The 26,054-nt window shown below is 40.3% G+C and overlaps 1 protein-coding gene across 3 annotated transcripts in view; it reads left to right on the top strand.

Moving 5' to 3' along the window:
- The window catches only part of LOC115103700 (VPS10 domain-containing receptor SorCS1-like), a 68,069-nt gene extending 47,463 nt beyond the window's left edge, over positions 1–20,606 (top strand). For 2 of the 3 annotated variants that reach the window (XM_065006207.1, XM_065006206.1), the window contains 2 exons: positions 9,536–9,659; positions 10,068–10,696. In XM_065006207.1, the coding sequence (XP_064862279.1) occupies positions 9,536–9,659; positions 10,068–10,237 (294 nt within the window). In that variant the 3' untranslated portion in view covers positions 10,238–10,696. Of the gene's footprint in view, positions 1–9,535; positions 9,660–10,067; positions 10,697–17,824 lie in introns of those variants that run through there. The other variant, XM_065006208.1, reaches the window with a different exon arrangement.
- The last annotated feature ends 5,448 nt before the right edge of the window (positions 20,607–26,054 follow it).

The raw sequence follows: 26,054 nt of genomic DNA, 5'->3' as shown, positions 1-26,054 counted from the left end.
GCCTCTTCAACCTCAGGAGGCTGAAGAAATTCGGCTTGTCACCAAAAGCACTCACAAACTTCTACAGATGCACAATCGAGAGAATCCTGGCGGGCTGTATCACCGCCTGGTACGGCAACTGCTCCGCCCTCAACCGTAAGTCTCTCCAGAGGGTAGTGAGGTCTGCACAACGCATCACCGGGGGCAAACTACCTGCCCTCCAGGACACCTACACCACCCGATGTTACAGGAAGGCCATAAAGATAATCAAGGACATCAACCACCCGAGCCACTGCCTGTTCACCCCACTATCATCCAGAAGGCGAGGTCAATACAGGTGCATCAAAGCTGGGACCGAGAGACTGAAAAACAGCTTCTATCTCAAGGCCATCAGACTGTTAAACAGCCACCACTAACATTGAGTGGCTGCTGCCAACACACTGACACTGACTCAACTCCAGCCACTTTAATAATGGGAATTGATGGGAAATGATGTAAATATATCACTAGCCACTTTAAACAATGCTACCTTATATAATGTTACTTACCCTACATTATTCATCTCATATGCATACGTATATACTGTACTCTATATCATCGACTGCATCCTTATGTAATACATGTATCACTAGCCACTTTAACTATGCCACTTTGTTTACATACTCATCTCATATGTATATACTGTACTCGATACCATCTACTGTATCTTGCCTATGCTGCTCTGTACCATCACTCATTCATATATCCTTATGTACATATTCTTTATCCCCTTACACTGTGTATAAGACAGTAGTTTAGGAATTGTTAGTTAGATTACTTGTTGGTTATTCCTGCATTGTCGGAACTAGAAGCACAAGCATTTCGCTACACTCGCATTAACATCTGCTAACCATGTGTATGTGACAAATACAATTTGATTTGATTTGATTTATACCATCCTTTGTGTGTTGACATTCACCTGAACAAGAGTACATTACACAGTCCTACTGTGTCTGGACCTGAACTAACAAAACCTCTCATTGTCAACCAGCACTGCTGTCCAGACCATGATGCTTACCCTATTATGCATTTTGGATTTTGAGGCCCTCTGAGTCACACACGGAGCCACGGACACAAAGCGTGACATTTAGCCAGCATGCCAGCATCAGTCACATTCAGATTAGCTACTGAACCCAGGACACCTCAATAGAGAATTAGAAATGTCCAGAGAGTGTGAACAACGGACACCAACAAAATCCTGAGTGACATCGATGCCACTGAAAACCTAAGTGCCAATTTTGAGTGACATTTTGGCAAAGGATTGTGGACCATTACAGTTCCACACAATAACCGCCGACGTTATTCCTTTTCTTCCATTCTATTCTGCCTTTCTTTATTCAGCTTATTCATAGTTTATAATTTTCGGTGTACAATGGCGTGAAATATACCCCCAGAAGCTTTCCCCCACACACAGCAACCCTCCCATGTTTTCACACTCAGCTGCGCTTGAAAGGAAGCAAAGCAGAGCGAGCGAGAGAGGGAATAAAGTGTTTTGCATTTTGCCATTGCTATTGTTGTGTTTTGTTTCTGGACCAGAGCCCCCTTGTGCTAATGCAGTGTAACAAATGAAGATCCCAATTGCATTGCGTTACAATGTGCTGCGGTGAGGCTGGGAGTTAGTTGTGTTTGCTCGCAGGGTATGGGAGGGATAAGTGGGAGGGTTTGGTCGCAGCAGCAGCTGGAGCAACAAACAACACGTGTGTACAGTTGAAGTCAGGAAGTTTACATACACCTCGGCCAAATACATTTAAACTCAGATTTTCACAATTCCTGACATTTAATCCTCGTCAAAATTCCCTGTTTTAGTTCAGTTAGGATCACCACTTTATTTTAAGAATGTGAAATGTCAGAATAATAGTAGAGAGAATGATTTTATTTCCAAATGGGGCAGAAGTTTACATAGACCCAATTAGTATTTGGTAGCATTGGTAGCATTGCCTTTAAATTGTTTAACTTGGGTCAACTGTTTTGGGCAGCCTTCCACAAGCATCCCACAATAAGTTGGGTGAATTTTTCCCATTCCTCCTGGCAACTGAATCAGGTTTGTAGGCCTCCTTGCCTCCTTTTTCAGTTCTGCCCACAAATTCTCTATAGGATTGAGGTGGCCACTCCAATAATTTGACTTTGTTGTCCTTAAGCCATTTTGCCACAACTTTGTAAGTATGCTTGGGGTCATTGTCCATTTGGAAGACCCATTTGCGACCAGGCTTTAACTTCCTGACTGATGTCTTGAGATGTTGCTTCAATATACCCACATACTTTTTTTCCCTACCTCTTGATGCCAGCTCTTTTGTGAAGTGCATCAGTCCCTCCTGCAGCAAAGCACCCCAACAACATGATGCTGCCACCCCCATGCTTCACGGTTGGGATGGTGTTCTTTGGCTTACAGGCCGCCCCCTTTTTCCTCCAAACATAACGATGGTCATTATGGCCAAACAGTTCTAGTTTTGTTTCATCAGACCAGAGGACATTCCTCCAAAAAGTAAGATCTTTGTCCCCATGTGCAGATGCAAACCGTAGTCTGGCTTTTTTATGGCAGTTTGGAGCAGTGGCTTCTTTCTCGCTGAGCAGCATTTCAGGTTATGTCGATATAGGACTTGTTTTACTGTGTATATAGATACTTTTGTACCTGTTTCCTCCAGCATCTTCACAAGGTCCTATGCTGTTGTTCTGGGATTGATTTACAAGTACATTCATCTCTAGGAGACAGAGCGCGTCTCCTTCCTGAGCGGTATGACGGCTGTGTGGTCCCATGGTGTTTATACTTGTATACTATTGTTTGTACAGATGAACGTGGCATTTGGAAATTGCTCCCAAGGATGAACCAGACTTGTGGTCTACAATTTTTTTCTGAGGTCTTGGCTGATTTCTTTTTGATTTTCACATGATGTCAAGCAAAGAAGCACTGAGTTTGAAGGTAGGCCTTGAAATCCATCCACAGGTACACCTCCAATTGACTCAAAGGAGGTCAATTAGCCTATCAGAAGCTTCTAAAGCCATGACATCGTTTTCTGGAATTTTCCAAGCTGTTTAAAGGCACAGTCAACTTAGTGCATGTAAACTTCTGACCCACTGGAATTGTGATACAGTGAATTTACAAGTGAAAAAATCTGTCTGTCAACATTTCTTGGAAAAATTACTTGTGTCATGCAGAAAGTAGATGTCCTAACCGACTTGCCAAAACTATAGTTTGTTAACAAGACATTTGTAGAGTGGGTGAGAAACAAGTTTTATTGACTCCAACATTAGTGTATGTAAATTCTGACTTCAACTGTATGTGCTGATCCTAGGGAAGTGCCAGATGTACCCACCCTGAGTAGACTCGCTGCAGATATTGTAGTGACAGAGCAGGAGGGTCCAGGACACACATTAGCAGTCACACACACAAACAAACAAACAAACAAACAAACAAACACACACACAAGGTGGGCCAGAATATTATGCAACCCTAATGTTTGGGCTAGTGCTGACTGCTTGTGTCTGTGTTTGAATCTAGCCCAGCAGTCTGTTGACTAGTGTACCTGCCACCCTACTGTCTCTTGATTACTACACTGCCTTGACCTCCCTGTGGTTCTCTCTCTCTACATCACACACACATATACACACAAACACACACACTCACACCACAGGAGCAAGACACTCCCAGTGGTGTTATGTAACATGTCAGAATCAGGATGCACGCTAATGTAGACTTGTCACAACACCAGCTGTTGGAATTTTGACAAAAACAAAGAATGATGCCCTGCCTGTGCCCATGCATGCTGAGTGCTGATTACCAAGTGGTACAGTGGTTTTAGGGCATTGTATTAAACCCCATTTCAACAATGATATGTATTTAAGTCTAGAATAAACACAAGTACAAGCATCTGTCTGGGCTCTCAAATAGAATGGAATAAAAAAAAATGTAATAATGTTTGGGACTCTTCTGTCTCTTTCTTTCTTGCTATCTTTCTTTCTTCATCTGTAGAACTTACTTGAGGCTGAACTTGTTTTCCAGGGGGATTCAATGAGAACCAACATCCATCTGGATTTCGGAAATGGCACGGCTATAATGGTCCTGTATGTAGCTGGTGTAGAGAGTCAGGCGCAGGACAGCAGATATGAGTATTCAACGTACTCAAAAATACAAGCAACATAGCGAGCCCACAAAAACGTACCGATGTACAATAAACAATCACTCACAAACAAAACATGGGGAACAGAGGGTTAAATAATAAACAAGTAATTGGTTGACTGAAGCCAGGTGTGAAGGACAAAGACAGAACAAAATGGAAAAGTGGATGGGCGGTGGCTGGAAGGCCGGTGACGCCGAACGCTGCCCGAACAAGGAGAGGGAGTGGCTTCGGCGGAAGTCGTGACAACGGCAGTCTCTTACTCCAACCTGAGCTGGATCCAAGAGAGGATCAGACACGTTTACAAGACGGCTGGGATATTCCGTGTCTCGGCCTTGGTGGAAAACACCCTGGGATTTCATACTACCACCTTGTATATGCGTGTTACGTTACCTCTATACATTCACCTATTGTGTCAGGGCTATTCAATTCCCGCCCCCGAGGACTGAAGTACTTCTGGTTTTTGTTTTTTACTGTACCCGGTAGATAATTGGTCATTGATTGGTCAGAGTGGTCGTTCACCTGGTTACGCAGGTTTGAATCAGTCCCTGATTGGAGGGAAAGGATAGAAAACAATAGTGTTGTGGTTCTCAAGGATCATAATTGAATATCTCTGCCTCATATTTATCTGTAAATAACCACCTTACTAAATATACAGCAGTGTACAATGGAGCCAGTTAAAGACAAAGTACCAGAATGCTCTGCACGTAGTACAGCACAATGATGCTCACTCTCTCTTTTCATCTTGTAATGAACCATCCAGACAAATGTCAAGTAAATAATCGTGACAAATATAACATGCTCATGTCTAAAAGGCGTCAACAATTATCCAGCTCTTTGAAGTGCTGTGTTTGAATTGCCACCCCATCTTCTGACTTGAACAGGAAGGGTTTTGTCAATTAATGAAGGCGCCTTTTAAGTGTTGCCTCTGGTCGCCATGACACTTTCAATCATTGTGCTTTGAGATTTTTGATGGCATTGAATCTGGTGATGTTTTTTTCTCCGTGGTTTGTTTAATTTTGAGGTCATTTACAGGGGAGAAAGAGTGCAGGTTGTCACACTGGCATAAATGAATCGGGAGACAGGCGCAGGAATGCGGAATAGTTTTTTTATTAAGCCCAAATTACGGTGTTCCGTGTAAAGGCACGGGGACGAAGACCCAACAAACACGTAACAAAACACAGGGTAGAAACACCAAAAAAAAGAGCGAGGAGTAACTCGAATAAATAACATACGCGTAATGATTAACACATGGGACGAGAACCGTAATTATCTACGCAATCCACAATGCCACGAATGCCAAAAACACACAGGACAGGTACTCACACGCACCAACGGACATAGTAACAATAATCAATCACCCAATGGAAACCAAAGGGCACACTTATGCATGTACTAATCAGTGGGAATAGGGGACAGGTGTGCGTAATGAAAGTTCCGGAGGGATCCGTGACACAGGTGAAGCTTTTAGCTATGTGCCAAGCATGATGCCACCACAGGTTTCCAATTGGAATCTTTTTTTACCCAAGACACAGCTTAGGAAGCCTGTCCAAATGAATCACATCATTCACACATGCACGCACACACACACACACACACACACACACACACACACACACACACACACACACACACACATACACACAGATTTAAGAGACACACAGACACACAGATTTTCTCTCTCTGTCACACACAAACACACTGCATGAGTTTCAAAGCTAGGATAAGGATAAAGATTAGTCTCAGTTAAAGAGGATAAGAGTTAACAGAAGCCCAGGCGGAGACGTACATGCCAGAAAGCCGAGTCACACCACTCTCAGTCAGAGTTTTACTGTTAAAATACAGTGTTATATCTCTCCGCTATAGGAAACTTCACTGCTTAGATCACTGAAGCCTTTGACAAAAAAAACAGGACTGTGTCTCACTTTTTATTGATCTCTCTAAGGCTTTTGATACAGATGATCATGCTATACTAAGGCAGAGATTGTCGAGTGGAGGTCTTTCAGAGCATGCCGCCGCATGGTTTGCTTACTATCTGTCTGACAGAACTCAGTGCACTCAATTTGATGGGCTTATGTCTGTCTTTAATGGTGTGCCCCAAGGCTCTGAACTTGGTCCTCTCTTATTCACTATTTATATAAATTATTTAGACAAAAATGTCCAAAATGCGCAACTTCATTTTTATGCTGATGATATTGTGATTTCCTGTTGTGCCTCGTCTCTTACAAAAGCTTTCCAGAACTTGCAAACTGCTTTTCATACTGTTCAACATACCTTGTGTATTATATTGAAGCTTATCCTCAATACTGACAAAACTAAACTAACGGTGTTTTCTAATGCAAGAAATAGACCTCTGAACTTTTCAACTACCTGTCAGGGCAAGGAGATTGAGGTTGTAACCTCATATAAATATCTTGGAATTTTAATTGATGATGGCCTCTCTTTTCTATTGCATATTCAACAATTTACAAAAACATTGAAGCTGAAATTGGGATTTTATTTTAGGAATAAGGCCTGTTTTTCTTTTAAAGACAGAAGAAGGCTAGTATCAGCTACATTTATGCCTTTACTAGACTATGGGGATATTTTATATATGACTGCTTCCGCTCAGTGTTTGAGATCAATTGACACCCTTTACCATGGCACTTTGAGGTTTATTTTAAACTGCAAAACCCTTACGCACCACTGCACTTTATATTCCAGGGCTGGCTGACCTTCTCTAGTCACTCGTAGGCTCGGGCACTGTTATAATTTTATTTACAAAGCCATTTTGGGTTTACTACCTTTATATTTGGGCATTTTTATTGTTCAGAAATGTGGTGGGTACTCTCTTTGTTTGCCTGACTTTATCCTGCTAACTGTTCCAAATGTCCGAACTGAATTTGGTAAAAGGGCTTTTATGTACTCTGCGCCATCGTCTTGGAACGCCTTACATAATACTTTTAAACTGGAAGAACTTGTACCGATTGGTATTTTTAAATCACTGATGAATGATCCTGAGACTGATTCCCTGACCTGTCAATGTTTTTAATTAGCTGTTTTTAATTTTGTTATACTCTTGTGAATTATATGGTTTTTACTAGAGTAGTTTTTCATGTAGTTTGTCTGTAATTTTTGTAATGACTTGGTGCCGCCTTTCTTGGCCAGGACACTCTTCAAAAATAGATATTAAATCTCAATGAGCCCTTCCTCATTAAATAAAGGTTAAAGAAAATAAAACAAATTAGATCACGATAATGCCAAGTACACCCACGTCAGCTCCCATTACAGTCTCAGCATGGCAGACCACAGTATTACTCACAAGGTATCACCACCAAAACAAAATAATGCCAACATGTTTTAAGTCCAGAAAAAATCTTGTTCTTCAACTAAATTCCATCAAAACTATAAAACATTTAGACAGTTATGACATTTGTTGAGTAAGATTTCTGCAACATGTACGCTGGGAGTCAGGAACAAGTACAGGGAGTGAATAATTGAATTAATAAACGAACATGGACAACACAAGAAACACGAGCAGCGTATAGACAAGAAACAGAAACAGTAACGCCTGGGGAAGGAACGAAAGGGAGTGACCGATATAAGGAAGGTGATGAAGTCCAGGTGAGTCTGATGAGGCACTGGTGTGCGTAACGATGGTGACAGGTGTACTTAATAATGAGCAGCCTGGTGACCTAGAGCGCCGGAGAGGGAGTATACGTGACAATTTCATTCACCTTCCCTTTTCAGCTAAAGTAGTCTTATTGAGAAGAATATCTCACATACAGTATTACCCCAGTGATAATGATAAGTGATACTGGCAAGCTCAGTGTGAGAGATCTTATTTCCCTTATTCTTTATTTAAAGAAGGTTGCTATTTTCCCAAGCACCTGAAAAATATTATTTGGATGTATATACTGTGTCTGAATCATCCAATATGGAGTCTGAATATACTGAGTTTGAATCATCCAACACTGAGTCTGAATCCTGCTCTGTGTTTGTATCAGGTTCTGTGGAACATGTCCAGCTGCTGGCTCTGTTTGTGGCCATCAAGAACAAGGAAGTAAACCTAACAGCAGTGGTCTGGCCCATCCACTACTATAAAAAATAAACTTTCATGAAATCACACATGCAATACACCAAGTTAAAGCTACACTTGTTGTTAATCCAGCCAACGTGTCAGATTTCAAAAAGGCTTCAAGGCGAAAGCAAACAATGCTATTATCTGAGGACAGCACCCCAGCAAACAAACACAGACAATCATATTTCAACCCGCCAGGCGCGACACAAGACACAGAAATAAAGATATAATTCATGCCTTACCTTTGACGAGCTTCTTCTGTTGGCACTCCAATATGTCCCATAAACATCACAAATGGTCCTTTTGTTCGATTAATTCCGTCGATATATATCCAAAATGTCAATTTATTGGGCGTGTTTGATCCAGAAAAACACTGGTTCCAACTCGCGCTACATGACTAAAAAATATCTCATAAGATACCTGTAATCTTTGTCCAAACATTTCAAACAACTTTCCTAATACAAATTTAGGTATTTTTTTAACGTAAATAATCTATCAAATTTAAGACAAGATAAACTGCGTTCAATACCGGAGGAAAACAAAGTGTAGCAAACTCAGGTCACGCGCCTCTAACAAAGAGTACCCTTCTCTCTACCCTCGTTCTGAACAGTGCTACTTCTTCATTTCTTAAAGGAAAAACCTCAACAAATTTCTAAAGACTGTTGACATCCAGTGGAAGCGATAGGAACTGCAAGCAAGTCACTTAGAAATCTGGATTCCCAATGAAAGCCCATTGAAAAGAGAGTGACCTAAAAAAAAATACTTCTGAATGGTTTGTCCTCAGGATTTCGCCTGCCAAATAAGTTATGCTATACTCACAGACATCATTCAAACAGTTTTGGAAACTTCAGAGTATTTCAGAGTATTTTCCATCTAAATCCACTAATAATATATTTATATATCTTAGCTTCTGGGCCTGAGTAGCAGGCAGTTTACTTTGGAGACGCTTTTCATCTGGACGTGAAAATACTGCCCCCTATCCTAAAGAAGATTTACTCATGATGTCTATGGTATTACATACATTGACCTCTTCTATTAATGAAGACGGCTATGATAGAGGCGGAGCAGTCTCTGATCTTATATTTTGTTCTGACATCTTATTAGTATTTCATAAGTTATGACCTTACCTGCATTGGTTCTAGGTCTTATGGTGAGGATGTTTTTTCTAGGGTTTTACTCAAGTCAAGTTCCAATTACTCTTAGTGAGAAGTTGAAGGAGAAGTTATTATCATCTGGAATGGATTTCTTTCATGTTCTGGGGCTTTATGTAAGTGTTTTAGGTGAAGGGATTATGTCTAGATCAAAGTGTTATCATCCATTTTGTCCATGTTCCCTCTTCCTCCAGCCGGTGATCAGCTTAGACGGGAGAATCTCATACACCTTCACCAGCGAGGGAATGAACACTGTTACGGTCCAAGTGTCTTTAGCCAACACCATACTGCAAGACACCAAGACGATAGCAGTCCAAGGTAAGGATCAGTACTGCCCCTCTCTCTCTCTCTCCCTCTCTCTCAGATCTCCCTAATCAAATGATCCTACTAATTAGCACATATAGCAGCCATCTGAGTTGGTATGCTACGTTTCAGGATACATTACATTTGAATATGTCAGGATATGTGCGAAAGGGGACATTTCCCCAATTATTTAAGAAATCACATGTGCGATCAATCATCTCCCCTTGACCACACTAACACGCACACACCAACATCTCTGTCAGCTTTCCCACCCATCAGAAGACAGTTAGAGGAGGGACACAACCAGAACAAAGGACAGTGGGGAATAAGGAGGATACCTTGAGAATAATGCACCTAGAACAGGGGCTGAATTAACGATCTGTTTCTGTTTCTCCCCTGGGTCTCTCTCTCTCTTTCTGACAGAGTTCTTCAAATCTCTGCTTTTATCTTTCTCCCCTAATCTGGACGAGTACAAGCCTCACATCCCCGAGTGGAGACAGGATGTGGGTAGAGTCATTAAGAAGGCTCTGCTCCAAGTAAGTGTGAAATCCTTCTTTTTTTCTCCCTCTCTCTCGTCTCTTTCTATCCGCTGAGATGCATCGGCATTCGCCCTCGGGCTGTCCTGTGATTCGTTATCACACAGGTGCGAGAGACTCGGCGAGAGACTCGGCTTCTTCTCAAGCGAGGCAGCTTGATGAGCACTAATAGCTTAGTTTAAGAAGTCGGCGCAATGAAGTGCGTTCTTCGGAATTCATCTGGAATGTACTTAAGTATAAATACTTTAAAGTACTCCTTAAGTCGTTTGAGTATCTGTACTTAATTTACTATTTGTATTTGAGAACTTTTACTTCACGACATTCCTAAAGAAAATGATGCACTTTTTACTCCATACATTTTCCCTGACACCCAGAACTACTTACATTTTCAATGCTTAGCAGCACAGGAAAGTGGTCCAATTCACACACCTGGTCATCCCTACTGCCTCTGATTTGGCGGACTCACTCAACACAAATGCTTTCTTTGTAAATTATGTCTGAGTGTCCGAGTGTGCCACTGGCTATCAATACATTTTTTTTTTAAAGTATGTTAAAAAACATGGTGTCATCTGTTTGGCTTAATATTAGGAATAAGAAAATATTTATACTGTTACTTGTAATTTTGATCCTTAAGTTTATTTCAGCAATTACATTTACTTTTGATACTTACTGTAAGTATATTTACAACCAAATACTTTTAGACTTTTAATCATGTAGACTTTCACTTTTACTTTATTCATTTTTTATTAAGGTGTCTTTACTCTTACTCAAGTATGACAATTGAGTACTTTTTCCAATGCTGCCAACTCCACAGTGGATTTGACATGAGAGGCGACTCAGGTGAGCTCGGCTGAGAGCCAGTGGAGGGAGCTACTGTGATAGAGGTCAAAGTGAGGCTTTGTGAGGGATAAAGTGCACTTTGTCACCTGGGAGCCTGATACTATGTTCATGGCAGTATAGCATAGCACCAGCCAATTGAATTGTGTTGAACTGAGGGGTACACTAGCCTCAATAGAGTGCTACAACACCTATTTTCATACAGAACGTTTTGTTATACAACCTTTTAGGACCTACGGTAGATACTGCATGCGGTATATGTTTCTCATGTCTCTACTGCATTCATGAACACTAGTTAATGTGTCATGTACTCCTCCATATACAGTTTAATCCTATCAAACCATCCTTCCTTTCACTCTTTCCCCCTTTCTCTAAAATAATTATTCATCCATGTACTGCTAGATTTGACAGAGGGTTCATAGACTAGATATTGTGCAACAATCGCCATACAAAGAGTTATTCAAAGAGAAATCTTCATGTATTTGTATTTTTCTGCTGTTTGCATTCCGTTCACCTTCAAGTTCAAACAAAATGTCATTGAGTCAAGGTAAACATCACCCCACAATAAGGGCGAAGGAGTCAGGGTCCATTCATCTGCAATGTTGCCGTACTACAGTACAGCTCTATGGCTGATAATAGTGACAGCCAGGCAGGCCTGCACTTTTGCTCCTCGGCTGATTCCAACCCACCTCCGAAAAGAGGTTTGAATGGAGAGTTCAGTAATAGAGGCTATTTTAAGTTATTTTCAGAAGTCATTCCATCTTCGGTTTCTCTGGCTTTTTCATTCCTCTCCCGGCGGAACATGGAAGATGACCGAAGGCTCCCTCTCAGGATCCCTCTCAGGATCCAGACAAAGCCCCTGTCTGCAAATTCATATAATTTAGTATGTTTTCTCAGAAGGCCCCGCTGGTTTCCCCACCACCTGTTAATGCACCTCTCAGTGTGGTGCAAGAGGTTAACATGTCCTCTTTCTTCCCCAATAGAGAGCACTGCTTCTGGGCATCCCTTTCTCACCCCCCATTCCTTTCCTGGGTAACAACTGTACTTTACTTCAGAAAATGAAATGATAGTTATAAGTGAATTATAAGTAACCCAGATCAGATGTGTCACTCCAGCCAATGAGTTTGGGGGTTATAAAATGCCAGCGGTACCCAAGCACACAGAGCCTTAAGGCTTTTTAGACTAACGAGTGATCGCAAAGAGAACAAACGTGGCCAGAGTGTATTGATTTATTTGCATCCCCTTCCCTTTCCCAAACCCCATTCCTTCTATGCCTCTTTTCCCTCAATGCAAGTCATTACTTTGCTCTCTGTTTGTCCACTACCTTGCTCCTCAAATAGTGACTTTTATGCTTGATAATTGATGCGCTTCAAGTGTACGTGACTCGCCGACAAACACCACTCCATTGTCCGTCGATAGCCCCATAAAGAATCCATGAAAAAATTAGCGGGTTTTAAAATGGACACCGATTGCTGGTTTGAATCCTCTGCCTTGCTGGTAATCTGAAGTGGTTAAAAGCCATTATCAACAAAAACATGAAATAGTAGCTATTTTGAAGTCATGGAAAACAGTTGTTTGGCAATAAGTACTTTTTCCATAAAGAAAGAAATATACTTTTGCAAAACTCAGAGGTTGAGATTGGATTTAAAAAAGGGTCAAACTCTATTTGACACCTAGGGCCATAACACATTATGACACGGTCATAACCATGTCATAATATGCCATAACAGCTGACAAAACGTGTCATAACCTGTCATTATATATTCATAACATTGTCATGCACATATATTTAGACCTGTTGTGTCATATCGCATTATTTTATGGCTGGTTATGACTCCTGTCAAAACCCACAAAACCTACCGCACAAGGCAAACTGTTCCGTTACACCGAAGCCTACTTGTAAAAGTTATATTTATGTTATATATCATTTTCTAAAATTGACCATATTAAACTGCACACACATTGATATCAGACATGACCCAATGCTCTGTTGCTCATGACTAGCATGAATGCAGTAGCAGATTTCAGGAGCTGGACAAGACACCTTATTTGTGACCGATGACTGACAAAAGGGCATGTATGTGATAGGCCTATCTGGATTTAAATGATTATAATGGTCATAATGCTTCTTGAAAGTGTCATAAAGTGTATTTCTTAGTCCAAGTAAAGTGGCACAGGATGGTCATAATGCTTCATGACAGTGTGTATTTTCCACAAGTTATTCAAAATACGCAGAAAAAAATACATGGCTTGAAACATCAAAGGAAATAACTCAGTAAATAACTCAAATAAATAACTAAAATAAAATGTATTATTTATTCAAATGTGTTTTTTCCCGGCCTAGAAGCTTTCCTTCCCCCTGGATGCAGCAGACGCATTACTTTCTCTGAAATCAGAATAGAGTATGCTACAATGTAGTGAGACCTCTAAATAAATCTAAAAACGTAAACTTCATACCAAATATACTGTATTACGGCAATAGCAAACACTTTCACAAATTAAAATCCCATGTTCCCAATATTGTCATAACATAACTAAAGCTAGCTCTCAACTAGTCATGCAGCTAACTACTTATGCAGTTAGCTACCATCAAGTTAGTGTTTGTTTAGCTAAGGTTAGCTGCCCTATCGCTAAAATGATGGTGTTCCAAACAACTTATTACACACATGCATTGAGGCACAAACAGTACATCAGATTCACTCTAAATATAAATATAGTGCTAATTGTGCAAACAAAAACCCATGGACAACTAACAACAACGAGCTAACTACAGTATGGTAGGCTAGCTAATATTAGCGTTTCGCATGCAACCGTTAGATACACATTTCATAAAAAGTAAGCTTCTAAAATACATTAGCGTGGTTTATGTACTCATGTAAATACAAAGCCCCACCTGTTTTGAGCACGCCATTTTTTGCACAAAAAAATCCTTCTAGCCCGTAGGCAACTTTGCAGTATTTTTTTTATGTGTTTTTTCTTACATTATTAGGCCAGGATTTTTTGCATTATTACATACAGCCATGAAGAACATTTGGATATCAGAGCGGAGGCAACTCACCAGCATTACCAGCATTATGATCAGGAATACGACTTTCCCGAATCGGATCCTTGTTCGTACCCCCCAGGACAATTAAACTGAGGAGGCGTGCACACCACCCAACGCTTCCGAGTATTTTACTCGCTAATGTTCAGTCTCTGGATAATAAAGTTGATGAGCGGAGGGCAGGGATTTCCTTCCAGAGAGACATCAGGGAATGTAACATACTCTGTTTTACGGAAACATGGCTCTCTCGGAATATACTGTCTGAGTCCGTTCAGCCATTTGGGTTCTCAGTTCATTGCGAAGACAGGAATAAATATCTCTCTGGGAAGAAGAAGAAGGGCGAAGGGGGTGTTTGTTTCATGATTAACTACTCATGGTGGGATTGTGATAACATACAGCAACTCACGTCCTTTTGTTCACCTGACCTAGAATACCTCACGATAAAATGCAGACCGTATTACCTCCCAAGAGAATTCTCTTCGGTTATTGTCACAGCCGTGAATATTACCCCCCAAGCCGATACCACGATGGCCCTCAAAGAATTTCACTGGACTATATGCAAACTGGAAACGACAATTATTGTAGCTGGGGATTTTAACAAAGCAAATTTGAAGAAAATGCTACCGAAGTTCTATCAACCCCTAGACTGTAGTACTCGTGTTGCTAAAAAACTCAATTACTGCTACTCCAACTTCTGGGATGCCTACAAGGCATGCCATGGCTCCATTTTGCTCCTCCCTACCTATAGGCAAAAACTCAAACAGGAAGTATCCGTGCTAAGGACCATTCAATGCTGGTCTGACCAATCGGAATCCATGCTTCAAGATTGTTTTAATCACGCAGACTGGGATATGTTCCGGGTAGCGTCCGTCAATAACATCGACAAATTCACTGATATGGTTGAATAAAAACAGTGTAGGTATTCCCTCTGTAAGGAAATCAAACAGGCAAAATGTCAGTATAGAGACAAAATGGAGTTGCAATTCTGACACTGACGTCTTGCTTCTGGACAAGCTAAACACCTTCTTCACCCGCTTTGAGGATAACACAGTGCCACTGACGTGACCCACTACCAGGGTTTGTGGGCTCTCCTTCTCAATGGCCGATGTGAGTAAGACATTTAAGCGTGTTAACCCTCGCAAGGGTGCTGGCCCAGACGGCATCCTCACAGCATGTGCATACCAGCTGGCTGGAGTGTTTATGCACCCCGTAGCACTCAAAAATATCACCTGGTGCACGATATCTAAGGAAGTCTCGAGCTATTGCTCGCCTGAGGTAGAGTATCTCATGATAAACTGTAGACCACACTATCTACTTAGAATGTTTTCATCTGTATTTGTTGTAGCTGTTTACATACCACCACAGTAAGAGGCTGGCACTAAAGACAGCATTGAATGAGATCTATTCTGCCAAAAGCAAACAAGAAAACACTCACCCAGAGGCGGCGCTCCTAGCAGCCGGGGACTTAAATCCGCTTGACCAAATTTCTATCATCACACAGAGACGCATACAAAGCTCTTCCTCGCCCTCCATTTGACAAACCTGACCATCTATCTATCCTCCTGATTCCTGTTTACAAAAATTAAAGCAGGAAGCACCTGTAACGGCGTTCTTCGTTTGTAGAAAGAGAGTAGGACCGAAATGCAGCGTGTAGGTTACTCATGACTTTAATGAATGAAAAGGTACATGAAATAACTCAGAATTACAAAACAACAAACAGAACGTGAAACCTAAATACAGCCTATCTGGTGAATACTACACAGAGACAGGGACAAACACCCACAAAATACAAAGCGAAACTGAGGCTGTCTAAATACGGTTCCCAATCAGAGACAACGACAAGCACCTGACTCTGATTGGGAAATCGCCTCAGGCAGCCAAACCTATACCACACCCCTAATCAGCCGCGATCCCAACTATACAAACCCCAATACGAAAACAACATATGAACCCATGTCACACCCTGGCCTATCCAAACATATAACAAAAACACAAAATACAATGACCAAGGCGTGACAGCACCAGTGACTAGATCAATAAAAAAAATGGTTTACTAGCACAGACTGGAATATGTTACGGAATTCCTCCGATGGCATTGGAGGAGTACACCACATCAGTCATTGGTTTCGTCAATAAGTGCATCGATGACGTCATCCCCACGGTGAACGTACGTATATATCTGAACCAGAAGACATGGATTATAGGCAACATCCGCACTGAGCTAAAGGCTAGAGCTGCCGCTTCCAAGGAGCGGGACTCTAACCCAGAAGCTTATAAGATATCCAGCTATGCCCTCCGATGAACCATCAAACAGGCAAAGCATCAAAACAGGACTAAGATCGAATCGTACTACACAGGCTCTGACGCTCGTTGGATGTGGCAGGGCTTGCAAACCATTACAGACTACGAAGGGAAGCACAGCCGAGAGCTGCCCAGTGACATGAGCCTAACAGATTAGCTAAACTACTTCTACGCTTGCTTTGAGGCAAATAACACTGAAACATGCATGAGAGCACCAGCTTTTCCGGACGACTGTGTGATCACACTCTCAGCAGCCGATGTGAGTAAGACCAATAAACAGGTCAATGTTCACAAGGCTGTGCGGCGGGACGGATTACCTGGACGTGTATTGTGAGCATGCGCTGAGCAACTGGCAAGTGTCTTCACTGACATTTTCAACCTCTCCCTGTCTGAGTCTGTAATACCAACATGTTTTAAGAAGAACACCATAGTGCCTCACCTTAGAAAAGGTGGGAAGAGCCTTCAAGATGTTTCAGAAAGTGGAAGTATATGGTGCTGATTATAATATTCAACACCTCCATCTCACCCTCTCTCTGGGGTATTACATTGACTTTGAAATGCATATTAATATCTATTAACAAAAGGTAGTGCACACTATATTTATCGACGTCACAGGCCGCCTCTCAGAGCTGGGTCTGGAAAAAATACAAAGCCGAAAATATAGTGTGCGCTACCTTTTGTTAATAGATATTAATATGCATTTCAAAGTCAATGTAATACCCCAGAGAGAGGGTGAGATGGAGGTGTTGAATATTATAATCAGCACCATATACTTCCACTTTATTCCACATTAAGTGTTGCTATGTTGCACTTTATTTGTGACAGTTGTCATTATAAAAGGCCTGTTTTTCCATTAATTTTGCATTTACCTCGGCAATATGTGTGTTGCTATGCTTGTTTTAATCATTTGGCTTTTAGTTGGAGAAAGGCAACCATTTAGAAATAGCAATTTCATGCTATCACAGTCTTTTAAACGTGAGATATTAAAAATGCACTATCATTGCCGTGGATCTACCCATAATCCATAGCCTGATTTATTTACTGTTGAATAAACTTGGCGACGGAGACGTCGCTTGTCCCAGCTCTGTTGTTTCAGGCCTAGACAAATCCAATTTGTTGCTGTTTACTGGCCACTGGAAGGGAATAGTTTTTGACAATGTTGTGGTGCCAAAACTCAACTGTATTGTACACTGTGGTCCTGTATAACACCATTTTGTTTTCAACAAATTCATTCAAGTTAAGCATATGCATTGACTGTATGTAGCCCTACTGTAGCAGACTATTATGATGCAAAATATAAATTTCAACTGTACTCCATGGGTGTTATTGGTGATACAATATAGTATAGGATCAATTTTGGCAATGAAGCAAGAACATCTCCAAGGCATTCCCAGATTAGTCTTTATTGTGTTGCTCTGTTCTTGTTATGTTTAATGTCCGTCTTCCTCTACCCTCTGTTACAGCACCCTTGGTGGATTCCATGCCGAGACACAGCAGTTCAGCCATGCTGATGCTCCTCTCAGTAGTATTCCTGGGTTTAGCAGTGTTTCTCATCTACAAATTCAAGATTTATGTACAGTACATTATGATTATATCTTTGAACACTATATCGAAGCACAGTTCAAATCACCTGCCATCGTCGTTAACCTTTTCACACGTACCAACAAACAGGTGTGATCATTCTACAGTGGTGCCTGCAGCGTACGCTCAAACCAGTGTGATTAAAATGCTTATTTAAAACGCCCAGTTTCGATTGACGCAAAAGACAGCATTTGAGCTGGCCACACTGTTTTTTCACAGAAAAATTTAGCAAAAACGAATGTCCAGAATGTGACCAGTTTATTTTTGGATGCAATGTTCAGACATTTACTGAAGTATCTACATCATAACGCAATCATCCAAACCGGAAAATGTAGGGATGTAAATTAGCTAATAGCAATGAACATGTATACATAATCACATCACTGTCGAGCTCACCTTTGATCAAAATAATTGAGTAAAAGATTTGCTAGAAATTGAAAGAAATCTGACGATGGGTATTTTGTGCTCTACCATGTATGTTTTTTGTCTCGCATCAACCAAAGATAATAAGAGGAGACAAGATGAGTTGTGTCTGTTTATAGTATGCATGTTGAAGGGGATGTGTCGTCTACCAATGAGTGCACCCTCCCTCACCATATTATAACATATATGGTCTAACAGACTTTTACGTGAAACCCACATTGCATTGTATGTCAGCAAACATGGCTCTACACATAGCTGGCAAATAGATTAGCATTAGCTCATTAGAATCACGACAACAAAATACCCCAAAAATATTTTAGACACATCATAGGTGTCCATTACAATCTATGCATTAATCGGAATGCATTATTTGTCACTTGAAGTACTTGAAAACATGTGAATAAAACTGTAAATACATACATACATACATACATACATACATACATACAGTTGAAGTCGGAAGTTTACATACACCTTAGCCAAATACATTTAAACTCAGTTTTTCACAATTCCTGACATTTAATCCTAGTAAAAATGTTCCCTGTCTGTGAAATGTCAGAATAATATTCAAATCAAATCCAATTTTATTTGTCACATACACATGATTAGCAGATGTTAATGCGAGTGTAGCGAAATGCTTGTGCTTCTAGTTCCGACAATTCAGTAATAACCAACGAGTAATCTAGCTAACAATTCCAAAACTACTACCTTATACACACAAGTGTAAAGGGATAAAGAATATGTACATAAAGAGAGAGAATTAGAGAGAATGATTTATTTCAACCTTTACTTCTTTCATCACATTCCCAGTGGGTCAGAAGTTTACATACACTCAATTAGTATTTGGTAGCATTGCCTTTAAATTCTTTAACTTCGGGTAGGCTTCCACAAGCTTCCCATAATAAGTTGGGTGAATTTTGGCCCATTCCTCCTGACAGAGCTGGTGTAACTGAGTCAGGTTTGTAGGCCTCCTTGCTCGCACACACTTTTTCAGTTCTGCCTACAACATTTCTATAGGATTGAGGTCAGGGCTTTGTAATGACCACTCCAAAACCTTGAATTTGTTATCCTTAAGCCATTTTGCCACAACTCTGGAAATATTCTTAGGGTCCTTGTCCATTTGGAAGACCCATTTGCGACCAAGCTTTAACTTCCCGACTGATGTCTTGAGATGTTGCTTCAATATAGCCACGTAATTTTCCTGCCCCACGATGATCTATTTTGTGAAGTGCACCAGTCCCTCCTGCAGCAAAGCACCCCCACAACATGATGCTGCCACCCTCGTGTTTCACGGTTGGGATGGTGTTCTTCGGCCTGCAAGCCTCCCCCTTTTTCCTCCAAACATAACAATGGTCGTTATGGCCAAACAGTTCTATTTTTGTTATATCAGACCAGAGGACATTTCTCCAAAAAGTACAATCTTTGTCCCCATGTGCAGTTGCAAGCGGTAGTCTGGCTTTTTTATGGCGGTTTTGGAGCAATGGCTTCTTCCTTGCTGAGCGGCCTTTCAGGTTATGTCGAGTTTTAATGACTCCATCCTAAGTGTATGTAAACTTCTGACGTCAAATGTATGTACAGTACAAACTCGTTTTTCAACCACTCCACAAATGTCTTGTTAACAAACTATAATTGATTGTGGACAACAGGAAAAGGAGGACTGAGCACGCCCCCATTCTCATCGACGAGGTTGTAGTAGAGCAGGTTGAGATCTTCAAGTTTCTTGGCATCTACATCACCAACAAACTAACATGGTCCAAGCACACCAAGACAGTCGTGAAGAGGGCACAACAAAACCTATTCCCCCTCAGGAAACTGAAAAGACTTGGCATGGGTCCTCAGATATTCAAAAGGTTTTACAGCTGCACCTTTGAGAGCATCCTGACTGGTTGCATCACTGCCTGGTATGGCAACTGCTCAGCCTCCGACCGCAAGGCACTACAGAGTGTAGTGCGTACGGCCCAGTACATCACCGGGGCCAAGCTTCCTGCCATGCAGGACCTCTATACCAGGCGGTGTCCGAGAAAGCCCGAAAAATTGTCAAACACTCCAGCTTTCCTAGTCATAGACTGTTCTTTCTGCTACCGCATGGCAAGCAGTACCGGAGCACCAATTCTAGGTCCAAGAGGCTTCTAAACAGCTTCTACCCCCAAGCCATAAGACTCCTGAACAGCTACACAAACTGCCACCCAGACTATTTGTATTGCCCCCCTACGCTGCTGCTACTCTCTGTTATCATCTATGTACAGTGGGGCAAAAAAGTATTTAGTCAGCCACCAATTGTGCAAGTTCTCCCACTTAAAAAGATGAGAGAGGCCTGTAATTTTCATTATAGGTACACTTCAACTATGACAGACAAAATGAGAAAACAAATCCAGAAAATCACATTGTAGGATTTTTTCTGAATTTATTTGCAAATTATGGTGGAAAATAAGTATTTGGTCACCTACAAACAAGCAAGATTTCTGGCTCTCACAGACCTATGACTTCTTCTTTAAGAGGCTCCTCTGTCCTCCACTCGTTACCTGTATTAATGGCACCCGTTTGAACTTGTTATCAGTATAAAAGACACCTGTCCACAACCTCAAACAGTCACACTCCAAACTCCACTATGGCCAAGACCAAAGAGCTGTCAAAGGACACCAGAAACAAAATTGTAGACCTGCACCAGGCTGGGAAGACTGAATCTGCAATAGGTAAGCAGCTTGGTTTGAAGAAATCAACTATGGGAGCAATTATTAGGAAATGGAAGACATACAAGACCACTGATAATCTCCCTCGAACTGGGGTTCCATGCAAGATCTCACCCCGTGGGGTCAAAATGATCACAAGAACGGTGAGCAAAAATCCCAGAACCACATGGGTGGACCTAGTGAATGACATGCAGAGAGCTGGGACCAAAGTAACAAAGCCTACCATCAGTAACACACTACGCCGCCAGGGACTCAAATCCTGCAGTGCCAGACGTGTCCCCCTGCTTAAGCCAGTACATGTCCAGGCCCGTCTGAAGTTTGCTAGAGAGCATTTGGATGATCCAGAAGAAGATTGGGAGAATGTCATGTGGTCAGATGAAACCAAAATAAAACTCAACTCGTCGTGTTTGGAGGACAAAGAATGCTGAGTGGCATCCAAATAACACCATACCTACTGTGAAGCATGGGGGTGGAAACATCATGCTTTGGGGCTGTTTTTCTGCAAAGGGACCAGGAAGACTGATCCGTGTAAAGGAAAGAATGAATGGGGCCATGTATCGTGAGATTTTGAGTGAAAACCTCCTTCCATCAGCAAGGGCATTGAAGATGAAACGTGGCTGGGTCTTTCAGCATGACAATGATCCCAAACACACCGCCCGTGCAACGAAGGAGTGGCTTTGTAAGAAGCATTTCAAGGTCCTGGAGTGGCCTAGCCAGTCTCCAGATCTCAACCCCATAGAAAATCTTTGGAGGGAGTGGAAAGTTCATGTTGCCCAGCAACAGCCCCAAAACATCACTGCTCTAGAGGAGATCTGCATGTGGGAATGGGCCAAAATACCAGCAACAGTGTGTGAAAACCTTGTGAAGACTTACAGAAAACATTTGACCTCTGTCATTGCCAACAAAGGGTATATAACAAAGTATTCAGATAAACTTTTGTTATTGACCAAATACTTATTTTCCACCATAATTTGCAAATAAATTCATAAAATTCAAATAAATGCAAATAAATGCAAATAAATGCAAATAAATTCATAAAATTCAAAAAATCCTACAATGTGATTTTCTGGATTTTTTTTCATCTCATTTTGTCTGTCATAGTTGAAGTGTACCTATGATGAAAATTACAGGCCTCTCTGATCTTTTTAAGTGGGAGAACTTGCACAATTGGTGGCTGACTAAATAATTTTTTGCCCCACTGTATAGACACTTTAATAACCCTGCTGCATGTCCATAAATACCTCTACTACCTCGACACATTGACAATGTACCGGTAACCCTGTATATATCCCCGCAATTGTTATTTGCTGGTTCTCTTTAAATATTTGTTTTTCTTATCTCTTACTTTTTTAGGTATTTTCTTAAAACTGCATTGTTGGTTAAGGGCTTGTAAGTAAGCATAAGGTGAAGCCTAGTAGCCTAGCGTAGCCTAGTGGTTAGAGTGTTGGACAAGTAACTGAAAGTTTGCAAGAGCTAATCCCCGAGCTGACAAGGTACAAATCTGTCGTTCTTCCCCTGATCAAGGCAGTGTTCCTAGGCTGTCATTGAAAATAAGAATTTGTTCTTAACTGACTTGCCTAGTTAAATAAAACATTTTTTTAAATGTCTATACCTGTTGTATTCAGCACCTGTGACAAATACAGTTTGATTTGATACATACGTACATACATACATTCTGGATGCTACAGTAGAAACGACAACACGATAAGAAAATAAAGCACTTACTTTGATAGGAACGCACACATGTTCAAAGTTATTATTTGTAAGGAAAACAATGCAATAATGCGAGCGACAGACAGAAAATTTGTCAGTTTGTGGAAAACTGTGCAAAAATGGTGAAGGGCTCTCCTCGAAGAGGGACGTTTTGTCCTGTTCAGTAAAGCCTCAAACATAAATTGTCCACATCACTGAAATGGGCTAATTCTATGTGAATTAAGGAGTAGGCGGAACACACCCCAATTCAACTTGTTAGAAAATAATTTTGAAATTGACAAGTTAAAACATAGCCTATTGATAATTAGCAGATAGCGCATGTTAACTGTCCTATTGCGTAATAATCACATTTTGGAACAGTGACTGCATTCAGACTTCACGTGCATAAAATAACCCATTTCAGATATTTGGAACTCAAATGTCAAAAAGTTAATAATAATTATAAGAATATGCTATCTTGGTAGGGCCTGCATCAATCAATGATGAACTAATGATATTCATTTAAAATAACTTTTAAAATGTCCTTTATACTGTAGATGTAGTAAACAGATTTAGAGTGATTTGGATGCATGATATGTTAAGAAAACTATCATTCAATTGCTTAATATGCTGTTGCTTTACTTTGGCTGTTAGTAGCTGAATCATTAAAATGATTTTCATCAAATCTGTGGAAAATGCAACAATTATGGAAATGGAATGACCCTCATTAATTTAAAGAGGAACAGATTGATTGAAATGTCACACATGACAATGCAAAACAATTAAATAATAAAAGGACTTGTAATTTGAAGTACGAGTGGAGGACACACATATTTCTAATCATAAATATAAATGGTGAAAGATTTTTCTGAAATTACGCAAAATATTTACAGTCTCTTTTCGCTACTAGACATTGGTGTCATATGGGGATTTAATGATGGATATATTCATTTTTTCTTGATAATCTTTGAGAAATGTGCTTGTAGTAAAAGTACAATGCTGAACACAGGAGATCCTATTATCAGTTCTTAAAAGTGTGTTAAAAATCAAGATGTTACTTATAGAAAGAGATCAACTTTGTTTTTAATGAGGTCCTTGACTTGTGCATGTTATTATTAAGGACAGATGATAAGCAAGTGTTGTAAATAGTTCATTTTCATTGATTAAAAGAGCTCAGCCATTTTTACAGAGTATATATACAGACTCGCATATTCTTCATTTAGTTAATTTATGTACAATGGGTTTAAATGTTATCATTTAAAAACAATTATCAAACCAGGTTTACACAACGCCACCCCTGCTTGAAATGAAATAAAACATAGAATTGGTGGGCAATTTTACAATGGTTAAACTACTTGTAGCAGACGACACTAGTCAAAAACATCATGGGATTATTTCGATTGTTAGCCCTTTGAATGTAATGAGAAAAGTGTAATCAACCATTTATGATCCGTGTATATAATTTGTGTCTGAATCATCAAGATGATCACACATTATTGTACATGTCAAATTGTTATTACTGATGAGTATATTGTACAAGGTCTATCAACGTGACAAGGCCAAGGAGATTGGGAGTATTTTGCAGCGATATGGTTTATGTTTTATCTCTGTAAACCATATCAACTCTCATAGAGTTTCATGGTAATCTCCTCAAACATTATCTCTCAAACAATATCTCCATACAAGGAGGGAACAAAACAACTTTGTGTTGACTTTCCACTCATCTGATAAGGTGTCTGGAGTAAAAACTACACAATAAAATGATTTTAACTTCTTATGGCTGGGGGCAGTAATTGAGTAGCTTGGATGAATAAGTTGCCCAAAGTAAACGGCCTGCTCCTCAGTCTCAGTTGCTAATATATGCATATTACTATTAGTATTGGATAGACAACACTCTAAAGGTTCTAAAACTGTTTGAATGATGTCTGTGAGTATAACAGAACTCATATGGCAGGCAAAATCCTGAGGATAAATCAAAACAGGAAGTGAGAAATCTGAGCTTGCTATGTATTCACCACAGTTCCCATTGAAATCCCCTTGAGATATTAATAATGTTGCACTTCCTAGGGCTTCCACTAGATGTCAACCGTCAATAGAAATTTGAATGAGACTTCTACTGTGTTGTGGGACGGAATGAGAGCAAAATCTATCAGGTGACTGGTAGTCAGCCATTTTCTGATCACACGCATTCCTCATGGTACCCACCTGCGTTCTATTGCTCATCAAGACACAAAGGAACACTCCGGTTAGAACTTTATTGAAGCTATATGTTAACATCCTGATGATTGATTCTGTACTTAGTTTGAAATGTTTCTTCGACCTGTAATATAACTTTTTGAAGGTTTTGTCCGACGTAACGCTGACCAGAATGAGCGTTTGGATATGTATACCAAACACGCTAACAAAAGGAAGTATTTGCACATAAATAACGGACATTATCAAACAGAACAAACATTTATTGTGGACCTGGGATTCCTGGAGTGCTTTCTGATGAAGATCATCAAAGGTAAGGGAATATTTATCATGTCATTTCTTGTTTATGTTGACGCCAACATGGCGGCTATTGTGACAATTTTTCTGAGCGCCGTCTCAGATTATTGCATGGTTTGCTTATTCCGTAAAGTTTTTTTGAAATTAGACACAGCGGTTGCATTAAGGAGAGGTATATCTATAATGCCATGTGTATAACTTGTATTATCATCTACATTTATGATGAGTATTTCTGTTGAATGATGTGGCTATACAAAATCACTGGATGTTTTTGGAACTAGTGAATGTAACGCGCCAATGTAAACTCATATTTTGATAAATATGAACTTTATCAAACAAAACATACATGTATTGTGTAACATGAAGTCCTATGAGTGTCATCTGATGAAGATCATCAAAGGTTAGTGATTCATTTTATCTCTATTTGTGCTTTTTGTGACTGCTATCTTAGGCTGGAAAAAATGGCTGTGTTTATTGTCGTTTGGTGGTGACCTAACATAATCGTTTGTGGTACTTTTACTGTAAAGCATATTTAAAATTGGACACTGTGGTGGGATTAACAACAAGATAACCTTTAAAATCGTATAAAATACTTGTATGTTTGAGGAATTTTAATTATGAGATTTTTGATGTTTTGAATTTGGCGCCCTGCACTTTCACTGGCTGTTGTCATATCGATCCCGTTAAAGGGATTTCAGCCCTAAGACGTTTTAAAGCACCATCCCATGCATGAGTCCTATCAAATTATCCCACTATCAACACATTTCATCAGCTTCATTTAGAAGTTAGAAGTTCAAGTTCCACCACTTGAATTCCC

This window comes from Oncorhynchus nerka, linkage group LG21 (assembly GCF_034236695.1).
Source record: "Oncorhynchus nerka isolate Pitt River linkage group LG21, Oner_Uvic_2.0, whole genome shotgun sequence".
NCBI classification, from domain to species: Eukaryota; Metazoa; Chordata; class Actinopteri; order Salmoniformes; family Salmonidae; genus Oncorhynchus; species Oncorhynchus nerka.
Note: the sequence above shows the minus strand (reverse complement) of the source record. Positions and strands in the feature narration are given on the sequence as shown.